General features: G+C 52.1%; 1 protein-coding gene across 3 annotated transcripts; it reads right to left on the bottom strand.

Moving 5' to 3' along the window:
- Nucleotides 1-224: 224 nt before the first annotated feature.
- On the bottom strand, nt 225-21,832 carry IL17RA (interleukin 17 receptor A). Of its 3 annotated transcripts, XM_025461610.3 has the most exons (13): nt 21,489-21,719; nt 12,097-12,121; nt 11,228-11,374; nt 10,188-10,300; nt 8,798-8,924; nt 7,183-7,230; nt 6,908-7,071; nt 6,207-6,290; nt 5,746-5,830; nt 4,996-5,007; nt 4,658-4,759; nt 2,614-2,655; nt 225-2,019 (listed from the first exon to the last, which is right to left on the bottom strand). In XM_025461610.3, exons 1-13 carry the CDS (start codon nt 21,630-21,632, stop codon nt 518-520), a joined length of 2,595 nt encoding a protein of 864 aa, XP_025317395.1. In that variant the 5' UTR covers nt 21,633-21,719; the 3' UTR covers nt 225-517. The 3 variants fall into 3 exon arrangements, with proteins under 3 accessions (XP_025317395.1, XP_025317397.1, XP_025317396.1); XM_025461612.3 differs by lacking the exon at nt 4,658-4,759 and having other exon boundaries at nt 21,489-21,832; XM_025461611.3 differs by lacking the exon at nt 4,996-5,007 and having other exon boundaries at nt 21,489-21,832.
- Nucleotides 21,833-22,108: the final 276 nt, after the last annotated feature.

Here is a 22,108-nt window from a genome sequence, read left to right as displayed (position 1 = left end):
GTGGCTAGGGCACCTGTGCAATTTACCTTTGTTAATCTCAGATGCTTGGCACCTAACAGGTGCAAAATCAATGCTGGATGATTGGATGACTGCATGATGGAGACTCAAGAACACTCTGTCACTAGCTCCTGGGAAGGGGCTGTGGATTCTTGCTGGGATAGAACATGGCCAGAGGGTCAGAGAGAGAAAATTAAGGGGGATGCCCAGGGATCAAGAGGTCTACATTTATTTTATCTTATGATTTTATTTATCTATTAGAGACACACACACACAGAGGAGAGAGAGAGAGAGAGAGAGAGAGAGAGAGAGGCTTCATGCAGGGAGCCCGACGTGGGACTCGATCTCGGGTCTCCAGGATCGCGCCCTGGACCAAAGGCGGTGCTAAACTGCTGAGCCACTGAAGCTGCCCAAGGTCTACATTTAAAGGCAAACATTTCACACATGAACAGATGCATATATACAGACACTCGTGTACACACACACTCCCTTTGCTCAATACCCTGAGTCTGGGGAGGCCCTAGGGCACCTCCAGCTCCACACTGTCCCAGCCAGAGTTCGTCTGAAGTTCTTGGAAGAAGAGCTGTCTCTGGAGGCTTCTCAGGCTCTCCAGATCCTCAGGAGAGAGCTGCTTGGCCGATTTTCCCAGGTCCTGCTCTGCTTCTTCTTCCTCCATTTCCATAAGTCCTTCAGGGGGCTGCGGGGAGCTCCTGGAGATATACCCCTGGTCGGACTGTACCGACTGCCGCTGCTCCTCCTCGTAGGGTGTGCGGAAGTCTTTGAGGGCCACTGCGGCTCTGTCCCACCCCTCCTGGGCCTGGCAGCTCAGGCTCTGTTCTAAGAGGGAGAACATCAAACCTTCGAGCTGCTCCCTTACGTCTTCTGGTAGGTAGCTGGGTGATGCCATCGGGGTCCTGCAGAGGGGAGGCTCCTCCGAGTCCATGGGGAGGCAGAGGACGCTGTTGCGCCAAGGGCCACAACCCTCCAACAGCGGGCAGGCCTCATCTCCCTCCACCACGGCCAACCGGCCAGCTGTGCTGCTCTCAACGGTGTGAGGGACAGGTTCCACCGCCTGAGCGGAAGGGACCTCTTTCACTGGGAACACCACAGTTTGCAGGGTCTGGGCCATCAGCTCTCCCTGGGGCTGAAGTTGAGGTTCAAGTCTTGACGGTCCTCTTCCTTCCTCACCGACAAGCAGATCTATCACCAGGCAGCCCTCAGGGGCAGGTTCATGCACCAGGGGCTTCTGCTTGACGATCCCTCTTCCTGGTGGCAGCAGTGGCTCTTCAAACACCTCTTCGTCCAGGGACGGGAGGTCCTGGTCATCTGCTGAGCCCAGGTTCTCACGCTCAAACCAATCAGGGCACCGAACCTGCCATTCCCGGAACCGCTCCACAGCCTCCTTGAGCTGCCAGCCACTGGGGCTCTGCAGGTAGTTCTCACCTGTGAGTTCCCCAACACGGTGCATCCGGCCAGGCTCAAACATCTCCAGATCTTGTATCCGGAAGTAAACTTCCTCAAATTTGTCCATGAGTGGGTACCTGGAAGTGATGTTGAAGAGGTCAGGGATATCGCTCTCGCTGCTGATGTCACGGAAGTAGCAGATGATGTAGGTGCCGAAGCAGGCTGGTTTCTTGAAGTCTGGCAGGATCATGTTCATGGCTGCTGTGAAAAGGTCCCCCGAGGGCTTCCAGCGGTCACACCGAAGCTGGACGGCGGGCTCCTCCCAGCCGAGGATGGCCTGCCACTTGGCCCGGGTGCCTCGCGAGCACAGGATTATGATCTTGGAGTTGGTCTCTACCATCTCCTGTTTCTGGCGGCCCACCCAGGTCATGACCCCCACCTCTGAGATGACCTGCTCCTCCAGCAGGTCAAGGGCCACCTCAGTGCCACAGACAGTGAGCAGGAACTGGGCGAACTTAAGGACCACATCCACGTAGAGGGGGTGGTCAGCAGAGTAGACAATCCAGACCTTCCTGGGCTTCAGGGGTGGAGGGGTCAGGCTGGTCTTGGGCTGGATATCTGAGAGAAAGAAGGAAAGCAGGAAAGCCAGGCCCACAGGTTCAGGTGTGCACCTGTGCTCATCCTCAAACCACAGGCCAAGGGCAGCACTCCTAGCTGGGCAGCCCAGGGGGCAGCCTGGATTAGGCACACACTGGCTCCCTAGTGTAAGTGATACAACCAAGGCCTCAGAATAAGCCAAATGTTGCTATTTCACTCATTCTGGCTGCCTGCAAAGAATCACAGTCTGGTGCCTTATGGGAGGGTGAATTTCTTTCTCAAGATTCCTATCTGTCTTTTAGCCTGTACTTTAATTATTGTAATTAAAAAGAAAAAAGGTCCAAAGGTCTGCCTTTGCAATACAAACCTGTTCTAGGTAGGAACTCTTTTCATAAAAGATGGTGCCCTTCCCTTCTTTGCTTGTCCAGGTGATTTCAAACATATTATCCTAGCCTCACCATTTGCGGTCCCCTCTGTGTGGGGTCCCAGAAGGTAGGTCCTCCCTGGTGAGGCCTCCTGAAGGAAGCCAGGAGCTAAACCGCAGGAGAGCCCTCCGTTATGCCTCCCACAGCAACACTCACCAAACCCAGCCCACCCACACCAGGAAACACTGACCTGTGTATTTACTGTCATTACCGTATTTTTCACAATGAGACCCTGAAAGAAAAAAAAAAAAATACTGAAGCAGCTTTTTTGGAAGAGAAATAGGGATCAATTTGCTGGGGCTTGTGACGGGATGCTGTCCCACCCCGACACAGGGCAGGCCCTGCACTGTGAGGGGCCGCCAGGTGTGAGCGCCAGGTGTGCCGGGGATGGCTGTGAGGCCTGGGAGAGTTACTGGTATGTCTGAAGCTCAGCACCCTCCTCTGTGAGTGGGTCTGTACAGCAGGGATTCAGCGAGACTGTGTGCAGGGCCTGGCACACAGTACGTGCTGTCGGCAGGAGTCTCAAGCATTCTGCACTGCTCCTACAGTGGTGACCTCTCCTGCCCCCGAGGAAATGCCCCGTGCAGGGAAGGCCCCCAGAAGCGTCCTTGCACAGGCCTATGACACAGCTTCAGACACTGCCTGCTTATGACACTTCCTCCTAGTATTTTTGGCGCGAGGAGGGAAACAACGTTCTTGTGCAAGTGCTCCCTCAGAGATACAAAGAAGGAACCTGCGGTGTAGGAGGCCGTCCCTCAGTGACGTGGCAGGATGGACAGAACCCACGGATGGCCAAATAAGACCCCAAGAGCCTGAGTCCCGATTTCCACCTTCTGGGCCTTGTCCAGAACTACCAGAAGACCGTGGGACGAGCATCCTCTTCTTCAGCCCGTGGTGCGGGGCACTCCGAAAGAAGGCCGGAAGTGCAAAGGCAGAAATGAAGCAGAGGGCCCCGCTGGCATCTAGAGCGAGTTTTAGTTTATAAAGCACTCATGGGGCACCTGGGTGGCACATCGGTTAAGCGTCAGACTCCTGGTTTTTGTTCAGGTCGTGATCTCAGGGTCAGAAGGTGGAGCCCGTGGGGGGCCTGGTGCTCAGTGGGGGGTCTGCTGGAGAGTCTCCTCCTGCTCCTCCCCCACTCTCTAAACTAAATACATCTTCAAAGTGCTCCCAGAGATGTGAACTTCCCTGACCCTGTTAACAGCCCTGCGGAGAAGGGTCCTCTCTGGGGGTCTTCCAATGCCTGGTGTGGTACTCCTCCCCTCGAATGATAATTCATGATGATCCATACTGAATGCTGACTAAGCCGTCAGTGTGGAAACTGCTCTCAGGCCATTGAAGGAAGGGCCCAGGGCTGTGGAGGGCCGTGGAGGGCCGAGCCCCGAAGCCAAAGGCCCATGGGCTCTCCTGCTCAGAATGTGACCAGCGAGGGCTGCAGGGAGAGGGAGTGGGTACTTATGGGCACCCCCTAGGCAGCCCCTCCAGTGGCTGTACCATTTAATCCTCATCACAACCTTGAGAGGGAGGCATTATCACCCCATTTGACAGAAGACAAAACCAAATCTAGGGTTTGTTAAGCAATCTGCCTCTGTCTGCAAAGCAGGGAGGCAGAGCTCAGAGCCCACCCAGAACCTTCTCTCTCACATCATGCTGTCCCTCACTGTTCTCCCCGACTGACGTACGAGCCTGGGGGCTGCAGGATGAGCTCCTTCAGGTTCTCCCATCTGCCTGGCTGATCATGTCTGATGCAGGGAAACCCTTTCCTAGCAACTTCCATCCAGTCTGTTTTAATACTATTGATTTCAGTAGCAATAAACATAATTGTGGCTGACATATGTCGAGCAAATACATGCCAGGCTCTATGCTAAGAATCCATGTATGTTATTTTGTGTGATCCTTATATTCATCTTATGATGTGGGTATCTTTATAATTCCCATTTTATAAAAGAGGAACCCGAGGCTCAGAGAATGAAGTAATTTGCCCAGGTAGTAAGTGCTGGAGCTGGTATCTGAGCCCAGGTCAGCCTTCCTGCAGGCTGACCCCTCGACCACCGAGCTTGCCGTGGCCTGAGAGAGCCAGTGTCAGGACTTCATCTGAGATGGGACGGCTGGCACTCAAGGGTGCCCTCTGAGCACAGCCTCACAGAGACGGGAGCGGAAAGAAGAGGACACAGGGAGCAAGGGGGACAGAGGAGCAAACCCCATGATGCGCCCCCACAGCCCCTGCCCCTTACCGGGTAGCCTCCAGGCCATGCAAACGATCAGCAGGATGACAGAACCCACCAGCAGGATGGCGATGCCCGTGATGAACCCATAAGCCCACAGGGGTATGTAGTCTGTGGGGGGCGGAACAGTATAGTGAGGCGGCTGAAGTGGCCCGCTACAGCAGCCCGGAGGTCCCCAGCGCAGCTGCCTGGCCCCCGGGCTGTCCTCTCTGGCCTGTGCCACGGCCCCCGGGCTGGCCTCTGGGTTCAGCCTTGTCTGCCTGGCTCCGGAGAGGCTTAGGCAGGAACTTCTGATGTGGCCTGAGGAATGGCCCCTGGGGAAGGACAGGAAGGATGGCTGGGCTTACCCGCAATGGAGACTGCAATGAGAACAAAGGGAAACAGTGTTCTTCATTATTAGCAGTTACTACAAAACCCATTGCCAACATCCACCCCGGCCCTCCACTGAGCGCTCCAGGCACCTGCTAAACTTCATGACAACATCTCCATGCAGCAGCCGGTTGTTGGTCTACTGAGAGACGCCCCAACTCCCACCCAGGAGGCCAGCCTCTCCTCTAGGCTGATGTGATGCCTGCGGCTCTCTGCCCCGCTTCTGAGTGAAAAGGCAGCCGTGGCGCAGGGGGCAGGAATGGGCTTGGGGTCAGAACCCAGAGCGCTGCCACTTCCATGGTGTGTGATCTTGGACGACTTACTGGACATCTCTGTGCCTCTATTTCCTCATCTATGAGCTGGGGGAGGGATGCTCTCCTTCATGGTATGAGGGGTTACCATTTGTGAGGATTAGAAGCAAACATGGTAAAGCACTCATGCTCTGTGGCCCAGACTGGAACTCTCGGATAATTACAGTTTTTTAGTCACAGAAGTTGAGGATCAGAAAGGTTAAGTATTTTGCCCACGGCTGCACAGCTAAGGACAGGCAGTCAAGAGTCCAACCCAGGAGTGTCTCCACAGCCCCACATTGCAGGCCTGAATACCTCCAAGGAAAATTAAAGCCCGCCCCCACCCTTAGAACCAAGTCAGGATTCAGCTCAAGTCAAGGAATGACCTTCATTCACTCTCCTCCCTAAAATGCCTCAAAGCAGCGATAGACTTCCTACCTGGAGCATCTGGAATCTCTGGGCAGGGAACAGTCACGGAGTGTCTGAGACAGTCGTTGAGACAGCTACTGAAGAAAGGCTGGATCTGGGAGAGTGGTGAGAGCAGGGCAGAGTGGGACCCTGAGACATTGGGTGGGGGGCTTGGGCCCTCTCCACTACTGCTTCCTTGCCAGCATAGGCAACAGACCCTGGCCAGCTACCCCAGGATCTCCACCTGCCTCCCAGGAAGGTGGCCTATTGCTACAGGGGGCCAAAAAAGCCCTGTCCAGGGGAGGCCTGGAGTATGGGGCCAGGAAAGGCAGAGATGCCGTCTCTGCAGGCAGGGAACCCTGGGGGACCAGGGAGCCAGGTCCTCGGAGAGAGCACGGGTCCTTGAGCTGGCGCCTTCCTTACTGTGTCCCCCAGGAGGAGTGCCCACCTGTGCAGGTGCTCCCACACTTGCGTGCACCACATTCACCCACCTGTACTTGGTGGCGGCAGCACCAATTAGAGCTTGACCCGGTGAGCATGATGTTGGCCCGCTGATGGTGTTCCTTGAGTGTGGGCTATAGGGAGGGGAGAGAGTGGGTCAGGCTGGCTGGGCACGAGCTGCCCACCTCCCCCAGGAAGGCTGTCCCCAGAAAGGCTCCCCAGGCTTTCATTCCAGAAAAGAAGACATTTCCCTGGGGCAACCGGCTCGTTGTTGGCTTGGGAACACATTTAGTGACTGGCATTTCTCTCTTTGCTTTGGCTGCTAGGGACCGTGGAGACAAGTCTGTGTTCATAAGCCAAAGGCCAGACACATGGTTTCTGCAGTAGCCCCATGCTGGCTTCATATTGTTTCATCTTTATTCCCCCTTTGTCTTAATATCTTAAAACTCTTCAGATCCTTTTTGCAACAGGTGGAATAAGAAAACAGAACCAGGGAGACTGTGGGGAAGGAGGAACTAGAAGGATGGGGGAGGTGAGCAAGGCAGAGATCAGACTAGACGAGCCAAAGGAAAGATCCAGCACTGACCTGCCTGGACACCACCATCAGAAGGAAAGGACAGGAGCAGAGCAACGCAGAACTGGGAGCAGCCAGACACAGTACCTGGCCAGGCTCCGGGCAGCAGTTCTGTCAGGACCCGAGGAGGCAGTAGCACAGAGCTACGGACGGGACTCAGGACAGGGCCGGCCTTACCTCGGGCACCATCAGGACACGATGGAAGCAGCTCCGATTCTCCGTGTGGGGAAAACTGGTCAGCAGGATCTGGTATTGGGCAGACTCATTCCACAGGGTGAAGTGTACCTGCAGCTGGTGGGCCTCCAGGGCCTCTGCTGTGATGTTGGGGTCCCACAGGCTGCCTGGCCAGGGTGCAGACCCGGATAGAGCGGGAGGGAGGGTGAGCGTGTGTGTGTGTGTGTGCGCGCACATCCGAGTCAAGACCCCCACCACAAGGCTGCCGGCGTCGTTACCTGAGCTCACACACGGTGTGGTCATCCTCATCCTGGGGTCCTCGCAGCCTGCCAACCCAGAAGAAGGGGAAACCACTGAGCCTCTGTCTTAGAAAGTCTGCCTTTTCAGACTCCTGACACCATAGATAACAAGCTCTTTCCTTCTGGGGAGTCTGTTCAAAGGTGGTCCCTTCAAAGTTCAAAGGACCGACCTGCTGCCCCAGCCGGAGGCCCCACAGAACCGGGTATTGACCTGGCTGTGCCACACCTCCTCTCTCAGAGAACCTCCCAGACTCAACTGCATGCCCCCTGAGCTTGCTTTGAGGGAGAGTTTCAGCCCACTCCAACTCCCCCCTACCCTGCCCCCATCAGCTTTCTCTGCAGCTGGCCTCTGATTCTTGACACGGGCAGAAATACTTTGTCCCCTCATGGCAGCATTTCTCACTTTCCTATATACTTCACCACAGGTAGTTTCTGATCCAGTTGGTCTGGGGTGGGTCCGTGAAAATCTGCATTTCTAACAAGCTCCCAGATAATTCAATGATGCCTCCACAGGCGTGGAGAAGGCCTTGAGGACCACAGCTCCACAGACACCTCCCTGAACTCTCCTCCCCAGTGGCCTTGACTATAACATTTTCACTTTGGTTTAAGAAGACATGTGACAGGTAGGACTTGCCATAGAGGAATAGGGCCTGAGTGGGTCTACTATAGGAACAAGGGAGGGGACTGGGGACACTCACTCATTTGACAAGCACTTGCTGAGCACCCAATATGTGCCAGGCACAGGTTTAGGCACCAGAGACAGACTGGTGAATAAGGTAGAGCCCTTGCCCTCTGGAGAGCACATTCCAGTAGAAGAGACCAAAGAAAACAAAGGCATAATGTAACGTCACAAAAATATCACGACAACGTGTCAGGCAGTGACAGGGTAAGCAGGCAGTGTGTGTCCATGTGTGTGTGCACGTGTGTGCATGTGTGTGTGCATGTGCAGAGTGCTCCAGGAATGAAGAAGGCTGTCATCATCCCTAACAGTTCCTGCTAGCGGTTCCTGAATGCCTACTCTATGCAAGGCAGTGAGGCTCTGGAGCTCGCATGGATGGGTATAGGTCACAGACCCGGTCCTCACGGGGGCTGCGGCTCCAGACGCAGTTGGCTTCAAACAATGGGAAATGTAGGTCATGGCTGCATGCTGAGGAAGACAGAGAACTGGAAGGCACACAGACATAAAATGATGTTTTGGAAGACAAACCCAGCAGTTTTCCCAGGCAGGATGGATTACAGGGGGAAGAGGAGACGGTGTCGCACACAGGATGGTGGTAGAGAAATGCAGGTAGGATGTAGTGTAAAGACAGAAAAGCCAGGCAGGGCAGGCGGGGAATGAAACAGACAAAGGTGCAGAGCAAGGTGATGGGAGCTGGGACAAGGCTCGAAGCAAGGGTTAAACTCTCCTGAGAACAGCTTGTCTTCCTGACGCTTCCTGGGCAAGAACTTCCCGACCACCTCCGAAGGAGCCACATGCTGACAATGCAGCCACAGCCCAGCTGAGCAGGGAGGCTGATGTCTGAGCTACCTGCTGGTTTCTTCTCAAAGAGGAAGAGCTGAGTGGTGGAAGGAATGGCTTGGAGGGCACTCTTACCAGGTACGAGGAAATTCTTGGACTGGTGGTTTGGGTCCCCGTCAGGGATGGGTTTGGGCAGGTGGTGGACAGTCACCTCATACTCCTGGCCAGGTTCTACCACAAAGTGGCTGAAGGTAAAATGCCACTGAAGAGAGGGAGGAAGGGGAGGTTGGACAGGTCACACACAGCTCTTACCCAGTGGCGTGTGCCCAAGAAGTCCACCACCTGCTACCTCCTGGAAGGTCAGTGACGAGGAAGAAAATAACCCTCACAGCAAGATCCAGCATCAGGGTAGGTGCATCTTTACCCTCGGTTTCCTCTGGTCTTTGCTGTCTACCTAAAAACCCTGGGTCTGGCTTCATCAGTAGGCAGTAGCGTCACATATGGCACAACGAGGGGAAAGCCAGTCCTCCTCTGGGTCAGCCCTCTCAGATTCCAGGACGATGGTGTCAGGGAGCTGAACCAGAGGATTCGGGGCTATTGGGAGAGCTAACACACCACGGGCAGTTAAAAGCCATTTGTTAAGTGACTCTTCCTCCTTAAATGGCAAAGCCAGGATCTCTTGAGAATGTTCTGGAGCTCAAAAGGGCAGAGGGAGGGCTACAGACCCCACTCACCCTGAGCCTGCAGACACGTTCGTTGCAGAGACAACAGAAGGTGAGAGGGTATTTTCTGGATGGTGCAGATGACATATATTGATTCCAATTCCCATTCTAATTTGCCTGGGGGTAGATGGGGTGGGGGCCCTTTGCTTTTAAGCTGATCTAGGCACCTGGGCCTCACCATCCACTAGCAGTCAAGTTTGGGATCATCATTAAGTATAGGGGAAGGGACCTATCTTGGCTGAGTGTGTTTGTGGAGATCTGCAAACAGGCACTTTTGCAGATTACAACAGGCAGTTTTCAAACTGGACCTTGCCCCAGAGTTACTTGGTAGGCCGGTTAAACACAGATTGCTGGGTCCTGCCCTCAGAGTTTCTGATTCTGGAACTCTGAGGTGGGGCCCTGGATACTACCTTTCTAACCGGTTCGCAGGGGGGTCCTGGGACCACAGTCCGTGATTCGATGCTTTAAACAAAGGAGATGAGAATCAACATATGACTACTGGGCAGCCAGAAGCAAAGTAAATGGAAAGGGCTGCACACTCCTTTGAGTGTGCCCCAGCCAGTACAGCGCTCTGGTCTGGGCAGAGCTGTTCCTCCTGGAGGCAGGCCCCAGATCACTCTGGGTTACAAAGAAGGAGGCAGGAAAGGGGGCCGTGGAAGTCCCTTTCCATGGGACTTACAACGAACAGTTAGGTAAAATCGGAAGCAAAGGCAGGGGTGGGCATGTCTGGAAAGCTTTCAAAAACCCTTCTGCTCCTCACTATTGTTGGAAGAACACAATCTACTCTGGGGCCGGCTGCTTACCCGCTTGTGATGATGCTTCAGTTTAGACAGAAACTCAAACTTGACACACACACGTTCATTGGTGTTCAGTTGCAGGACAGATAACTCTGCACCCTCCAGGAAGAGGATGCTGGCTGGAGGTCGGAGGGAGAAGAGGCGAACAGACTCAGATCAAAAACAGACAAACCACTGGGTGTGTCACTTCCCTGCCTGTCATGCTTACTCACTCTTAAGAGAAAATCTGCTCATGGTACCTAACCCTCCACTTCCTGTTCCTTCCAGCTCACTCTTGGGCCCACTGCTCAGCAGACACTTACTTCCCTGCTGGGCAAGGACCAGTGAAACTTCACACTGGGCCAGAGGCAAAGGCCGTGCTAGGGTGTTGGCATCATGGCCTGGGTGTCAACCCTGGCTGTCCCCGTGTGCCCTGGAGAGGCTGCGGTAGGCACCAGAGACTGGAGGCTGATAAGGAGGCTGACCTCCCTTAGGCCTTGGTCACACATGTGGGGCTGGCTCTTGTCAACTTCAACTCTCTATCCCTGAAGAGGTTTGGGGTAGGCGGGGGGGCGGTTGTTTTAAAAAATGCCAGCCCCTTGGTGTGGCTGGCTGGCTCAGTCAGTAGAGCAGGTGACTCTTGATCTTGGGGTCATGAGTTTGAGCCCCATGTTAGGTGTGGAGGTTACTTTAAAAAAATGCCAGCCCCTAAATCAAGGGACAAAGCACACTGGCCAATGTGCTACCATCTTCCAATAAATATTTGGTACTGCAGTCAGAGAATTAACCATCTGACTTTCTTTTCCAGGGTAGCAAGGATTCTAGGCTGAAGGAAGGAATGGTGGCTTGAGAAGAGACCATCGTGGGTTAATATCTAAATCACTAAAAACTTATTCATTTATTTCATGAAACAATGGAGGCTTTCAGCATGAAATCTGGACCCTTGTGTCTTGAGCACAGAACTAGGAGCCCAATTCTGAGTCTGGTGGGAGAGGGGGGTGGTCTAGCCTGTGGATTCACCTGGAGGTGGGTAGACCCTCCCGAGCCCCTCTGACATGCCCACTCACCGTCTGTCTGCAGGGTCCATCTGATGCCAATTATAGGCAATAGGTCTCCATGCTGGGTCTGTGCAAAGTCCAGGTGGACCTGGACATCTTTTGGGGATGAAGGAGTCAGATTTCGAGGGTGGATCCAGCTGTCATCCAGGCAGGTACCTGGAGCAAGAAAACACAGAAATCAGAGACCTGCATGCTCTGCAAGAACCTGAAGAAACTGCAAAAGAATGAGGTGTGCAAGCAAGATGCCCCAGCAGCGGCTCCAGAGAGCTAGACCTTGAACACCCAGGGGCCCGTGACCCTCAGCTCGGTTTATTACCCTGCCCCTGTCTTCCCCAGTTTGTCAGAGTCACTGCAAATCTTAGAGGTCTAAAGGGCACTTCAGGAGAGGAGACAAAGCAATGAAACTTGGTTTTGAGATAAAGCAGTGAAACAGGGCACAGGAAGGATGGGGTGGTGACAAAAGTTGATTTATTTTCTAAGCCAGGGCTCATCTCTAATTAGCACAGACACCTGAAGTATGTGCCTCCTTGAATTAAAACACAAAATAGGATCGACATCACAGATGTCTCTCACTTTTCAGTGATAAGCTTTGGCAAATCAGATCGTATCATAGACAAACACCAGGGCAGCACCCCAGACAATATTTTCAAAACCCAAAATAGCAATTCCGTTTCTCACTTTCTGACTTTTGCATAATGGGTATTCTTGATAAGAAACATAGGTGTATGCATCCTGGATTCTCAAGGACACCTCCCACTGAAAGGTGTAACCTTCACCCAGAGCCCAGGTGCAGGGGCGGCACTCCTGTCAGAGAGCAACATGAGGCTAGCACTTTATTAACAAGGCTACAACAGGAAGAGCAAAAACGGATGACTTACTATTCTTGACTGTGCAGTTTAGCCCCTGTGGAAAAAAGGAAGGAGGTAATTAGAGGCGTGAAGGAATGGCAATTCACAAGCCAGGCTCCCCATGCTTTCCCTGGCTCGTGCTCCAGGATAAAACGTACACGGCACCAACCTCAGTTTTGGGGGCCGCTCCTGGGGCAGGGAATCATCTCATCCTCTCACTTCTCCCAACCTGCCCATCCAGCGAAAAACAGGATGGCAGGTGGTGCACCGGACAACACGTAAAGGGCATTTTCTGGTAGCTGTTAATAGCCGGGAACTCCCCAGTTTTTTTTTTTCTCCCCAGTTTTAAAAGATATGGAGAGGGCTCTCCAGGGGCATCCTGCTGAAAAGCCCTCCAGCTATCCTGGGGCTTCCTGCTGGCTAACAGCGCTGCAAGAAGGGGAACAAAACCCACAGCCCTGGGACAGGCTCAGCCAAGGAAGAGTCACCAACTGGTTACCAGCGCCCTTCGATGCTAGGCCCTGTTCTGGGTGACTCGGAGGTGATCTTTCACTAATCCTCACTCATGCTCAGGACAAACTGTGATCCTCAGCCCTGTTTTATAGATCAGGGAGCTGAAGCACAAATATTACCTGATGCTGCCTCCCACTTTGGTGGTATGTGTGAACTCTAGCCCAGGGGAGCTCGGGAGAGCCAAATTTAGAAGCCCTATTTACAAACATCAGAGAATGTAATCACTGGCTTAGGTTTGGCCAGCTGGCTCTACTCTGGAAGGCAGGCACACACATCCTTGGAACTGAGTCACCTACTCACCACTTACCAGCTAAGTGACTTTAGGCAAGATACCAAACATGGGCAGGCCTTGATTGCTTCAACTGTAAAATCAGAATAACCAGAGGTACCAAACTTCATAGCATTGCTGAGAATTCAATGAAACACATAAAGATCTAGGGGCAGGGAGTGCGCTGGCGGTGATAGTGTGTGGCTGGAGGAGGGAGCCCCTCACTTTCCACTTCTAATCTGTCTTACAAAAACTTTCAGAGTGGAAATGTATTTGTGTTAACTGTACAATTAAATAAAGTAATACAGTGCCCCCAGACTGTTAAACAGGCAGCTTACTAGAAGCCCTAAGGAAATCATTATGAGGAATTTTGTTGGCTGCAGTGCCCAGGGAATCATGTCAATTCCTGCTAACGACACAGTATTTGCCAGGGTCTGGCACCTAACGGCTGCTCTTTCATCACTGGCAGCCCTTCCTTAGAGCTTGGCACATAGTAAGCACTCAATAAATGGAAGCTCTTATTATAAGGGGTGACCTCCACATCCTCAGATTTGGCAGTGGAGCAAGGGAAGAACTCAGGCTCCGGTATTTCTAGTTAGCTAAACTGGAAAGGTAGACCAATCATGCCATGTGGAGTCGAAAGTCAGATGGTGAAGCAGATCAGGAATACAATTTTCAGGACAACAGAAGGATTTGGTATAGGGGTGTACACTGGGTGCTGGGGCCAGCCTCTCCCTCAGGAGGGAGTAGAGAGACAGGGTTAAAGATGGGAGAAGACGCTCTGCCACCTGGGTTCATTCACAAAGTGGATACAAGGATAACAGCCTTGAGCACGCTCCAGACTGACTCTAAGCATGGCATTGCGTCCATACCCTACTTTCTGGGACACTAGGTTCATGAGCCCCAATGAGCCATTGAAACCCAGAGAGGTTCTCCTCAAAGTTCAAAACGCACCGGCTGCCTCTGCTCACTCTAGTGCCACTCTGTTTCCTGACCAGTCAGGACATTAGCTTCCATGCACATGCTTGTTTCTTCTTCCACTGGAAACTCCTAGGACTGGGCCACAGAGGACAATAAACTGGTTCTTTTACCTTTAGATGGGAAGCTCTTCTAGGGAAGGAATACAGATACCATTTGGGTAGCCCCCCATTATTTCATGATAGCTACTCCAAAGCCATTGCAAGATGATGGACATGAGGAAAGACTCCTGTTTTCATGCAGACCAAGAGGAAGTTGGAAGGGTCTGAAAAGGCGGTTGGTTAACAATGATGTGGGTGGGTATCCTCTTCCTCCTGGAAGAGCTTGCCTTGTCACCTTTTGGTACTGTTTTTGGTCTTGGTTTTTCACAGTCATTATTATATGTAAGTATTTTCCTTCTATTATGGTTTTGCTTATAGTTTTTATTAAAATGGCTTTGGAACCTTATCAATGACCTCTCTAGCACTTATTTATATAGCTGTCAATTTTCTCCTTCAATTTATTGATGTAAATGAATTATATTGATAGATTTGCTGATAATGGACCAACTTCACAGTCTTGGGTGAGTAAATCCTACTTGTTAAATTTGCTAATATTTTATGTAGAATTGTTTGCCTGTATATTCATAAGTGAGACTTGTCTATAGTTTTTTCTCTCTCTCCCTCCTTTTTCTAAGGGGAGGGGGAAGTGGGTAGAGGGAGAGGCAGAGAGAATTCCCAGCACAGAGCCTGGACCTGGGGCTCCATTTCATGACCTGAGCCAAAATCAAGAATTGGATGCTTAAGTGACTGAGCCACCCAGGTGTCCCCATTTTTCTTTTTCTGTACATAATTTATCAAGTTTTAGAATTAAGCTTGTGCTATTTTAAAAAATGGGTTAACTTTCCCTCTTTTTCTGTGATATTGAATGCCCATGCATTCCCATGGCTGAATAATGTGAGATCTAGTTTGAATCCCAATGTCCATCAAGACAATGGTTACATATTCTACTATCTGCTATGGATTATTATGTAAAGATGAAAGAAAATTAGCTACATAGGGGTGCCTGGATGGCTTAGTCAGTTAGGTACCTGCCTTTAGCTCAGGTCATGATCTTAGGGTCCTGGGATGGAGCCCCACATCAGGCTCCCTGTTCACTGCGAAGCCTGTTTCTCCCTCTGTCCTTCCCCCTACTTGTTCTCTCTCTCTCTCTCTCAAATAAATAAATAAAATCTTAAAAAAAATGAAATAATTAGTTACATAGATTTCTATTGACCTGGAGTGATGCTTAAGATGTGTTGATGAGTGAGAAACATAAGTTGCAAAGAACTTCTTATCCTATGATCCAATTTCCTATGGAAATAAGTGATGAAAAAAACCCTTTCATATATCTACATATATTTGAATATGATTGAATAAGCATATAAAATATAAAAATACACAGACAGAAAGCAGGTCATTAACACATGGATTACTGGGGGTAAAGAGACAGAAGCAGAAGAGATGGAGAAAGGGAAGATGAGGGGACAAGATTTAAACAGAAGAGAAAAATATGCGTATCAGTGAAATATAGAATAACTCATTCCATTAGAGGTCATGGCATGTTGATCATGGACACACATTATCTTCTCCCCCTCCCCAAACCATAGGAAAGTTCTGGGAAAGAGAACACTTTTATAAATTTTCATGGACAAAGAGGAAGCATCAGTGGACAAAAGATGTGAACAAATTTTTAAAAGCCAAAGTAGAAGGAGGAATAAGCAACTGGCTCAGACCAAGTGGAGGAACTTGCATCTGAGTGCTGCAGAAGGGAATAAGACAAGAGAGAAGCCAACAGAACCTTTTAAAGCATCAGGTCTTAAAGGTCTCACGTGTCCAGGGAGGTATAAACAAAGAAGCTGAGGGGGTATGGTTAAATGAAGGTCTGCATATAGAATTTTGGGAACCCTCACCTCTCTCTTCCTGCTCTGATCTCAGCCAAGCCCTGGAAAAGACCTCCAGATTCTGACATGTGAAAGTCCACTGACAGACAGGCATGTTCACCATTAGCCCAACCCCCTATAGTAAAGTCCAATGATCAATAAGCCTTATCTATACAGAGTATTTAATCAGCTTTTTAGGACCATATTCTTTAAACAAATTTTTTTTTAAATTAAGTTTCTCATTTTGGGATGCCTGGGTGGCTCAGTGGTTGAGTGTCTGCCTTTGGCTCAGGGCATGATCCCGGAGTCCTGGGACTGAGTCCTGCATTGGGCTCCCTGCATGGAGCCTGCTTCTCTCTCTGCCTGTGCCTCTCTCTCTGTGTCTCTCATGTCATAAATAAATAAAATCTTTAAAAAAATAAGTTTTTCATTTTAATTTCAGTATAGTTAAAATACAGTGTTATATTAGTTTCAGGTATACAATCATGATTGAACACTTCATTACATTAGTCAGTGCTCATCATGACTAGGACCTTATTCTTAAAATATTCTCAGACAGCCAAAGAGTATCAGATACTTAGGAAGGGCTTCCTGTAATGAAAAACAGATCAAAACATACAATTTTAAAAAAATGCTCTTGGAGGAAATGAAACAATGCTGGGGACAAAACAAATTAAAACAAAATTATAACAGTTTCAAAGAGATAAGAGCAGACGCTGACAAGGACAGGATACTGTGGCAAAATGAGCAAGGAGGGAATAAAAATGAACCTTGGAAATAAAAAATCTCAGAAGGGTTGGGCTGTAATTCAGGAAATTCCCCTGAAAGTAGAATAAACACAAACACAGCAGAGAAAATATATGAATATTAAGAGAATCAATTCAGGGAATCAAGGTATGATTAACTGGATTTCCAGAAGATTATACAGAAAACAGAATAAATTAAAAAGGAAAGAAAACACTCCAGAACTAAAGGATACATATTTCTAAATTAAAAAGGTTCATTGAATGGCCTGGAAAAAAAAGCCCAGGCCAAGGCCCAACATCATGAAACTTCTGGAATACCAGGAATAAAAAAAAAAAAAAAAAAACATCTAAATGTTTCTGTGTGTATGTGTGTGATAGGTGCCACACACAGAGAGTCAGAAAGACACTGGCATCCTTAGCATCTGTACTGTTTGCTAGAAGGCAACAAAACAATGCCCTCAAAACTCTCAGGGAAAATTATCTTTAACCTATGAGTTTTGTGACCAGCCAAATTAATCAAACAAGTGTGAGGACATATATGTGTGTATATATATATCCCTCATCTCCTTATACATTTTCTTAGGAAACTGCAGGAGGATATGTTCCAGCAAAATGAGGGAGGTAAACTCTGGGAAGAAAGACACAGGAGCCAGGACAGGATACCTAGTACAACAGGTGCCACAGGCCTAGACTGTAATCCATCCAGGCTGGAGCTGGAGAATTTGGGGTTCCAGGAGGGAGTTCTCTAGGGGGACGAAGGAATGGAACTGATGGAATATCTGATGTGTGGGGGAAAAGCAACACCTGACAAATATGATAGGAAAAAAAAAACTGGTTACATGGAAAAGTGTGGAGGAATTAAAGGAATTATCATCTCGGGAGGGAAAAGGAATTACACCAGGAAAGGAATATAATCAAAGTACACTTATCTGCCTCAGCAGTGAGGATTACTCGCTTGTTACAAACAGATGATGGGTTTCACTAGAATTGTGATGTAATTACAATGGGGACACGAGAGGAGACGCAGTGGAAGAAGAAATGTAAGAAATTAAAATTGTTATCTATTATGAGTCAATAGCTAATATCTAACGTTGACAAACCAAGAAAAACAATATAAGTACATCTAGAAATGTGGAGGCAAATGCCAGGAAAAAAAAAAAAACTAAAAGAAGTAAAAGTGATAATTTTTGGGAAAAAGTTTTAGGGAGTGGAGAGGGCTGGGACAGAGATCTGTTGGTTTGGGTTTTACTCTGGTATTTTAAAAAGATTTTATTATTTGAGAGAGAGTGAGTGGGCGTGCAGGTGCACAAAGGGGGAAGAGGCAGAGGGAGAGGGACAAGCAGACTCCCTGCTGAGCGCACAGTCCCACACAGGGCTCATTCTAGCACCCTGAGATCAAGACCTGAGCTGAAATCAAGAGTCAGATGCTTAACCAACTGAGCCACCCAGGTGGTGCTCCCCATTATCCCATCTTTACTGATCAAAAAACAGAGACACAGGGTGGACGGTGAAGTGGCCCAAGGCCCCACAGAGCTGACACTCATGTGACTTTTGCTCCAGAATCCATGCTCTGAATCACAGCTATACCACATGAATAATAAAAAGGACACCTACAACATGTAGGGCCAATATTCTCCATCCATAGCGGTGAAGATTAAAAAGAAGAAATTTACTTCACTGTGTCTACCTCCGTGCACTTGATAAACATTGAAAGTGTGGCCTCTGAAGTCAGAGACTGCTTTGATTTTCCGGGCAGCACTCACTAACTGTGTGGCCCTCTGCCAATCACCAGCCTCTCTAGAATGGCTCAGTCGGCTCAATAGTGCAGCCTGGTACGTTGTGAGTGTGTAATGAAGCTGTGCATGTTAACCCCCGTTCCAGGGCCTGGCACTGGGCTTCAGGGGAATGTTAGTGCCCTGGCACCTTCCAAAGCTAGTGCACATACTCTGGTGCTTTCACTTACCTACATCTTATGTGCTCTCCCCATCACCCCTGTGAGGGGACGGTCTTTAATAGGTGAGAACCCTGGCTCCTCAGTAGTGGAGTGACCCACCCAGGGCTGCAGAGCCGGTGAGTGGGGAAGGCTGACCTGGCATGACCTGGAGCCCAGGTCTTCTGACCTGGCATGTCCTCCCCGTTGCACAGCACTGCCATGTGCTGCTGGCTGCTACCTGATATTACAGTCTCTAGATGGTAGGCCTCCTGTGAGCAGTCAGAGGAAGAAGGCGGGTAGGATGGCCAAGGAATCTGTCAGCTATGCTGGTACCAGTGCCAGCAATGACCCTAGCCCTGACTGCCAGAATGCCTCTACATGTAAGAGCGTCCACAGAACACAGCTTTTCACAAGAGAAAAGAGGCATGGCCTCATGCCTTCGGCATGGCCACCCGAAGATAAGGGTTAAATCTAACAGTTGTTCCACCACAAGTCAAAACCACAAAGTGCTCAGGAAATAAAAGAATTTGTAAGACAACACACATCCCGTCTATAAAATTGTATGTTTAACACTCATCCTGACCAAATCCAAGTCACTGTCTTGCCATGAGCTTTCCTCTGGGCTAGCAGGTGTGGCTGGGGGAAGGGCCAACCAGGAGACCGCTCAGGCAAATGCAATTACTTATGGTCACTCCAATACTGATTTCTGTGGGGAACTCAAAGAGTCATCTAGGTTTTGAACCCAGGAAGCCAGAAAGAGCTCTATGCCTGGTCTCAGGTAATCACTGTTTTTTTTTTTTTTAATTTTATTTATTTATTCATGAGAGACACACACACACACAGAGGTACAGACACAGGCAGAGGGAGAAGTAGGCTCCATGCAGGGAGCCCGACATGGGACTCTATCCTGGGTCGCCAGGGTCACACCCTGGGCTGAAGGCAGCGCTAAACCGCTGAGCCACCCGGGCTGCTTTTGAAGCAGAGCTTGACATTCATTCACTCATTGCCCTGACTTTCATTCCACAAATATTTATCAAGCCCCTATATCCTGTGCTTGCATTGGTGGCCTAGGAACAGAACAAGCATGCAGAAGGCCCCTGTCTGTCTTGGGAGAGAGTCACTGAGCACTATCCAGGCTTTGGATAGGCATTTATATTCTGGAAAGTGGTACGGACACACTTTGTGATGGCACTTCCAGCTCTTCCACCGTGTAAGTGAGGAGACCCAGGCCTAGGCTGCCCAAGCTTGCAGAGATTCTAAGTGGTGAAGTCGGGATGCAATTGCAGGCCAAATTTGTGGCCTTCCCTCCCGTCACTATATTGTGCTGCATCCACTGAAATGCCAGTGGAGGCAGAGAAATCTGAAGGGTGTTGTTTCCTCCTTTTGAAGGGGACTAGTTCATGAAGCAGGCAAGCTGTGTGGAGGTGAGTGGGCCATGAGCTGGGTGTATATGTAAAGGCTAGGTGGGGAGAAGGAAGAATGTGGGAGATCACAGACAACTCTGGTTGATGTGTAACTCTCTGCAGCCCTGCCCCTGCTCATGACTCTCAGGAGTGCTTCCCACTGAGCAATTAAACTCTCACCCTCAGTCTAGCTTTGACACCAGGTCACCACGGAGTTCCACCTGCCTTTCTAGCTTCTCTCACTTCCCTACCATACACACCTTATCCTGCCCACCCAGGGGCCTTGGCTCAGCTCCCTTCTGCCACCTGGACTGTTCCACCATCTGTTTTGGAGGCTCTGACCACCCCTCAGGGCTGCCCAAATGTTTTATGTACCGTGAAGAACATCCCAGCTGGAAATAATTTCTCTTTTTTTTGGAATTCTGTATACTCTCTGGCTGCCTGAGAGCACTCGCTACAGGATGCCTCAGACCACACTGAGCACCTTCAAGCCTCTTCCCCTCCTAGAGGATTTAAGTTCCTGGACATCAGGGTCACAAGGGTGTTTCTTTATAGTTTCGTCCAGAGCAACAGTAGTTCCTTATATTTTGCAGGCTCCTGGCAAAGGGCCATCAAAATATGAACATGGAATTCTCTGGGTAGAATAGCTGATACCAAGTCTGTGGGAAGGATCTGCTGAGCGTATATCCCTTGCTTTGCCTAAAAGTGGGAGTCACGAGACTGTTTCCCAACATCTTTCACGTTAAAAAAAAAATTCCTGCTAAACAGTCACTCATCTTCCACCCTCTTGGCCAATCTTCCACAAAATTAGATAAGGAGAAATATCTCCTCGGTCGTTTCACATCCTCTGACTCAGATACTGGGTGAGAAGCAGTGGGGGGGGGGGGGGGGCCCGAGGAACCCGGACAGGGAGTGGAGACAGCGGGCAGCTTGGAGGGGAGAAGCGGAGGACGAGCACGGGAGCACGCTGTTCTGCTGCTGGTCCGTTTCCCTGTGAGGGGCCCGTCGGGCGGCTCCGTGGTTCCGCGAGCACAGCGGGGTGCAGACCGGGCCCCAGCGGTGGTGCTGGCGGGAGCTGGAAAGGCCGCGTCTTACCCCGCGCCCCGTCCCCAGGGCTTCGCCCTCGTCCCTCTGCAGAGGTGTCGGCTCGGCACCGCCCGGCGGCCTCGGCCCGCACGGCCCTCGGCCCGCACGGCCGTCGGGGCTCGCGCTCAGGGCTCCGGGCCCGCTGGGTCTGGGGGGCGGGGGCGGGGGCGGGGGCGGGGGCGGGGCCGAGGTCCAGCGGGTCCCGCGTCCGCAGGCCGGGGCTGGCGGGGCTCCTGGGGGGCAGCCTCGAGGACCGGGGCCCGCAGGGCGCACGGCGTGGAGGCCGCTGGTCCAGCCCCGGCTCCCGAAGGGCCCTCCCCGCCCCCTTCCAGCCGGCCCAGCGCCTCCCTCTGCCCCCTCGAACCCGGGGCCTCGCCGCCGCGCTCCCGCCTCCTGCCCCGGACGCCCGGCAGCGCGTCCCCCCCAAACCCTCCCTGCTCTTCGGCCCACCGCGCGGCCCCAGCGCTCCGAGCGTCCCCCGCGCCGCAGGTCCCCCTGAGCCCCGCACAGGCTTCCCGCGGGTCCCGCCGGGGCACCTCGCCCCCCTCCCCCCCCCCCCGCCCCCCGCAGGGTCCTCGGGCGCGGCGGGCCTCACCTCCTGGGCGCACGCTGGCGCCGGGTGGTCCAGGAGCCGCGGGGACGCGCGAGCCGGGGCCAGCGGGCTCAGGAGCAGGGCCAGCAGCAGCCGCCCCGGGGCGGACCCCGGGGGGACGGGCGGCCTGCGGCGCGGAGGCCCCATGGCCCGCACTGCCCGGGAGCGCCGGCGACCCGCGAGGGCCGCTGCGGGGCACGGGCCCGGGCCTTCCCCTTCCGCCCGGCAGCCGGGAGCCGCCCCGGCCCGGCCCGCTTCCGGCTTCCAGCCGTCCAGGGGCGGGCCGCGGGGCAGGGCCTCCGCCGCGACCGGGCCTCCCGGGCCGTGCGGCCGCTGCACGCTCCTCCCGCGCCCCGCGCCCGCGCCCCCCGCTGCCCCGCCCGGCCCCGCGGCCCGCCCCGCGCACCAGGCCCGGCTCCCGACGCTCTCCGCTCCCGCCTCGCCCACCCTGCGGCCGGCGGTCTCTCGGCCTCCTCGGCCCGCGCCCGTCCCCCGCCGCTGGGCCGCAGGAGGGGAAGCGCGAGCACCGTCGGCGCCCGCTCTGCGACCCCGAGCCCCGGCGGCGGGCGCCGGTCATGCACCGCCCCGCGCGCCCGCAGCGCCCCTGCGACCCGCCGCCGGAC

The sequence above is a fragment of the Canis lupus genome, chromosome 27 (genome assembly GCF_003254725.2).
Source record: "Canis lupus dingo isolate Sandy chromosome 27, ASM325472v2, whole genome shotgun sequence".
Lineage (NCBI taxonomy): Eukaryota > Metazoa > Chordata > Mammalia > Carnivora > Canidae > Canis > Canis lupus.
This window is presented reverse-complemented; position numbering and strand designations above follow the sequence as displayed.

Excerpts from the sequence above, each read along its gene's own strand:
- IL17RA (XM_025461610.3), bottom strand. The coding sequence starts at position 21,632 with ATGGGGCCTCCGCGCCGCAGGCCGCCCGTCCCCCCGGGGTCCGCCCCG. Across the intron at positions 12,122-21,488 it reads CGCCAGCGTGCGCCCAGGAG|GGGCTAAACTGCACAGTCAA; the intron begins GTGAGGCCCGCC and ends TTTTTTCCACAG. Across the intron at positions 10,301-11,227 it reads ATGGACCCTGCAGACAGACG|CCAGCATCCTCTTCCTGGAG; the intron begins GTGAGTGGGCAT and ends TCCGACCTCCAG.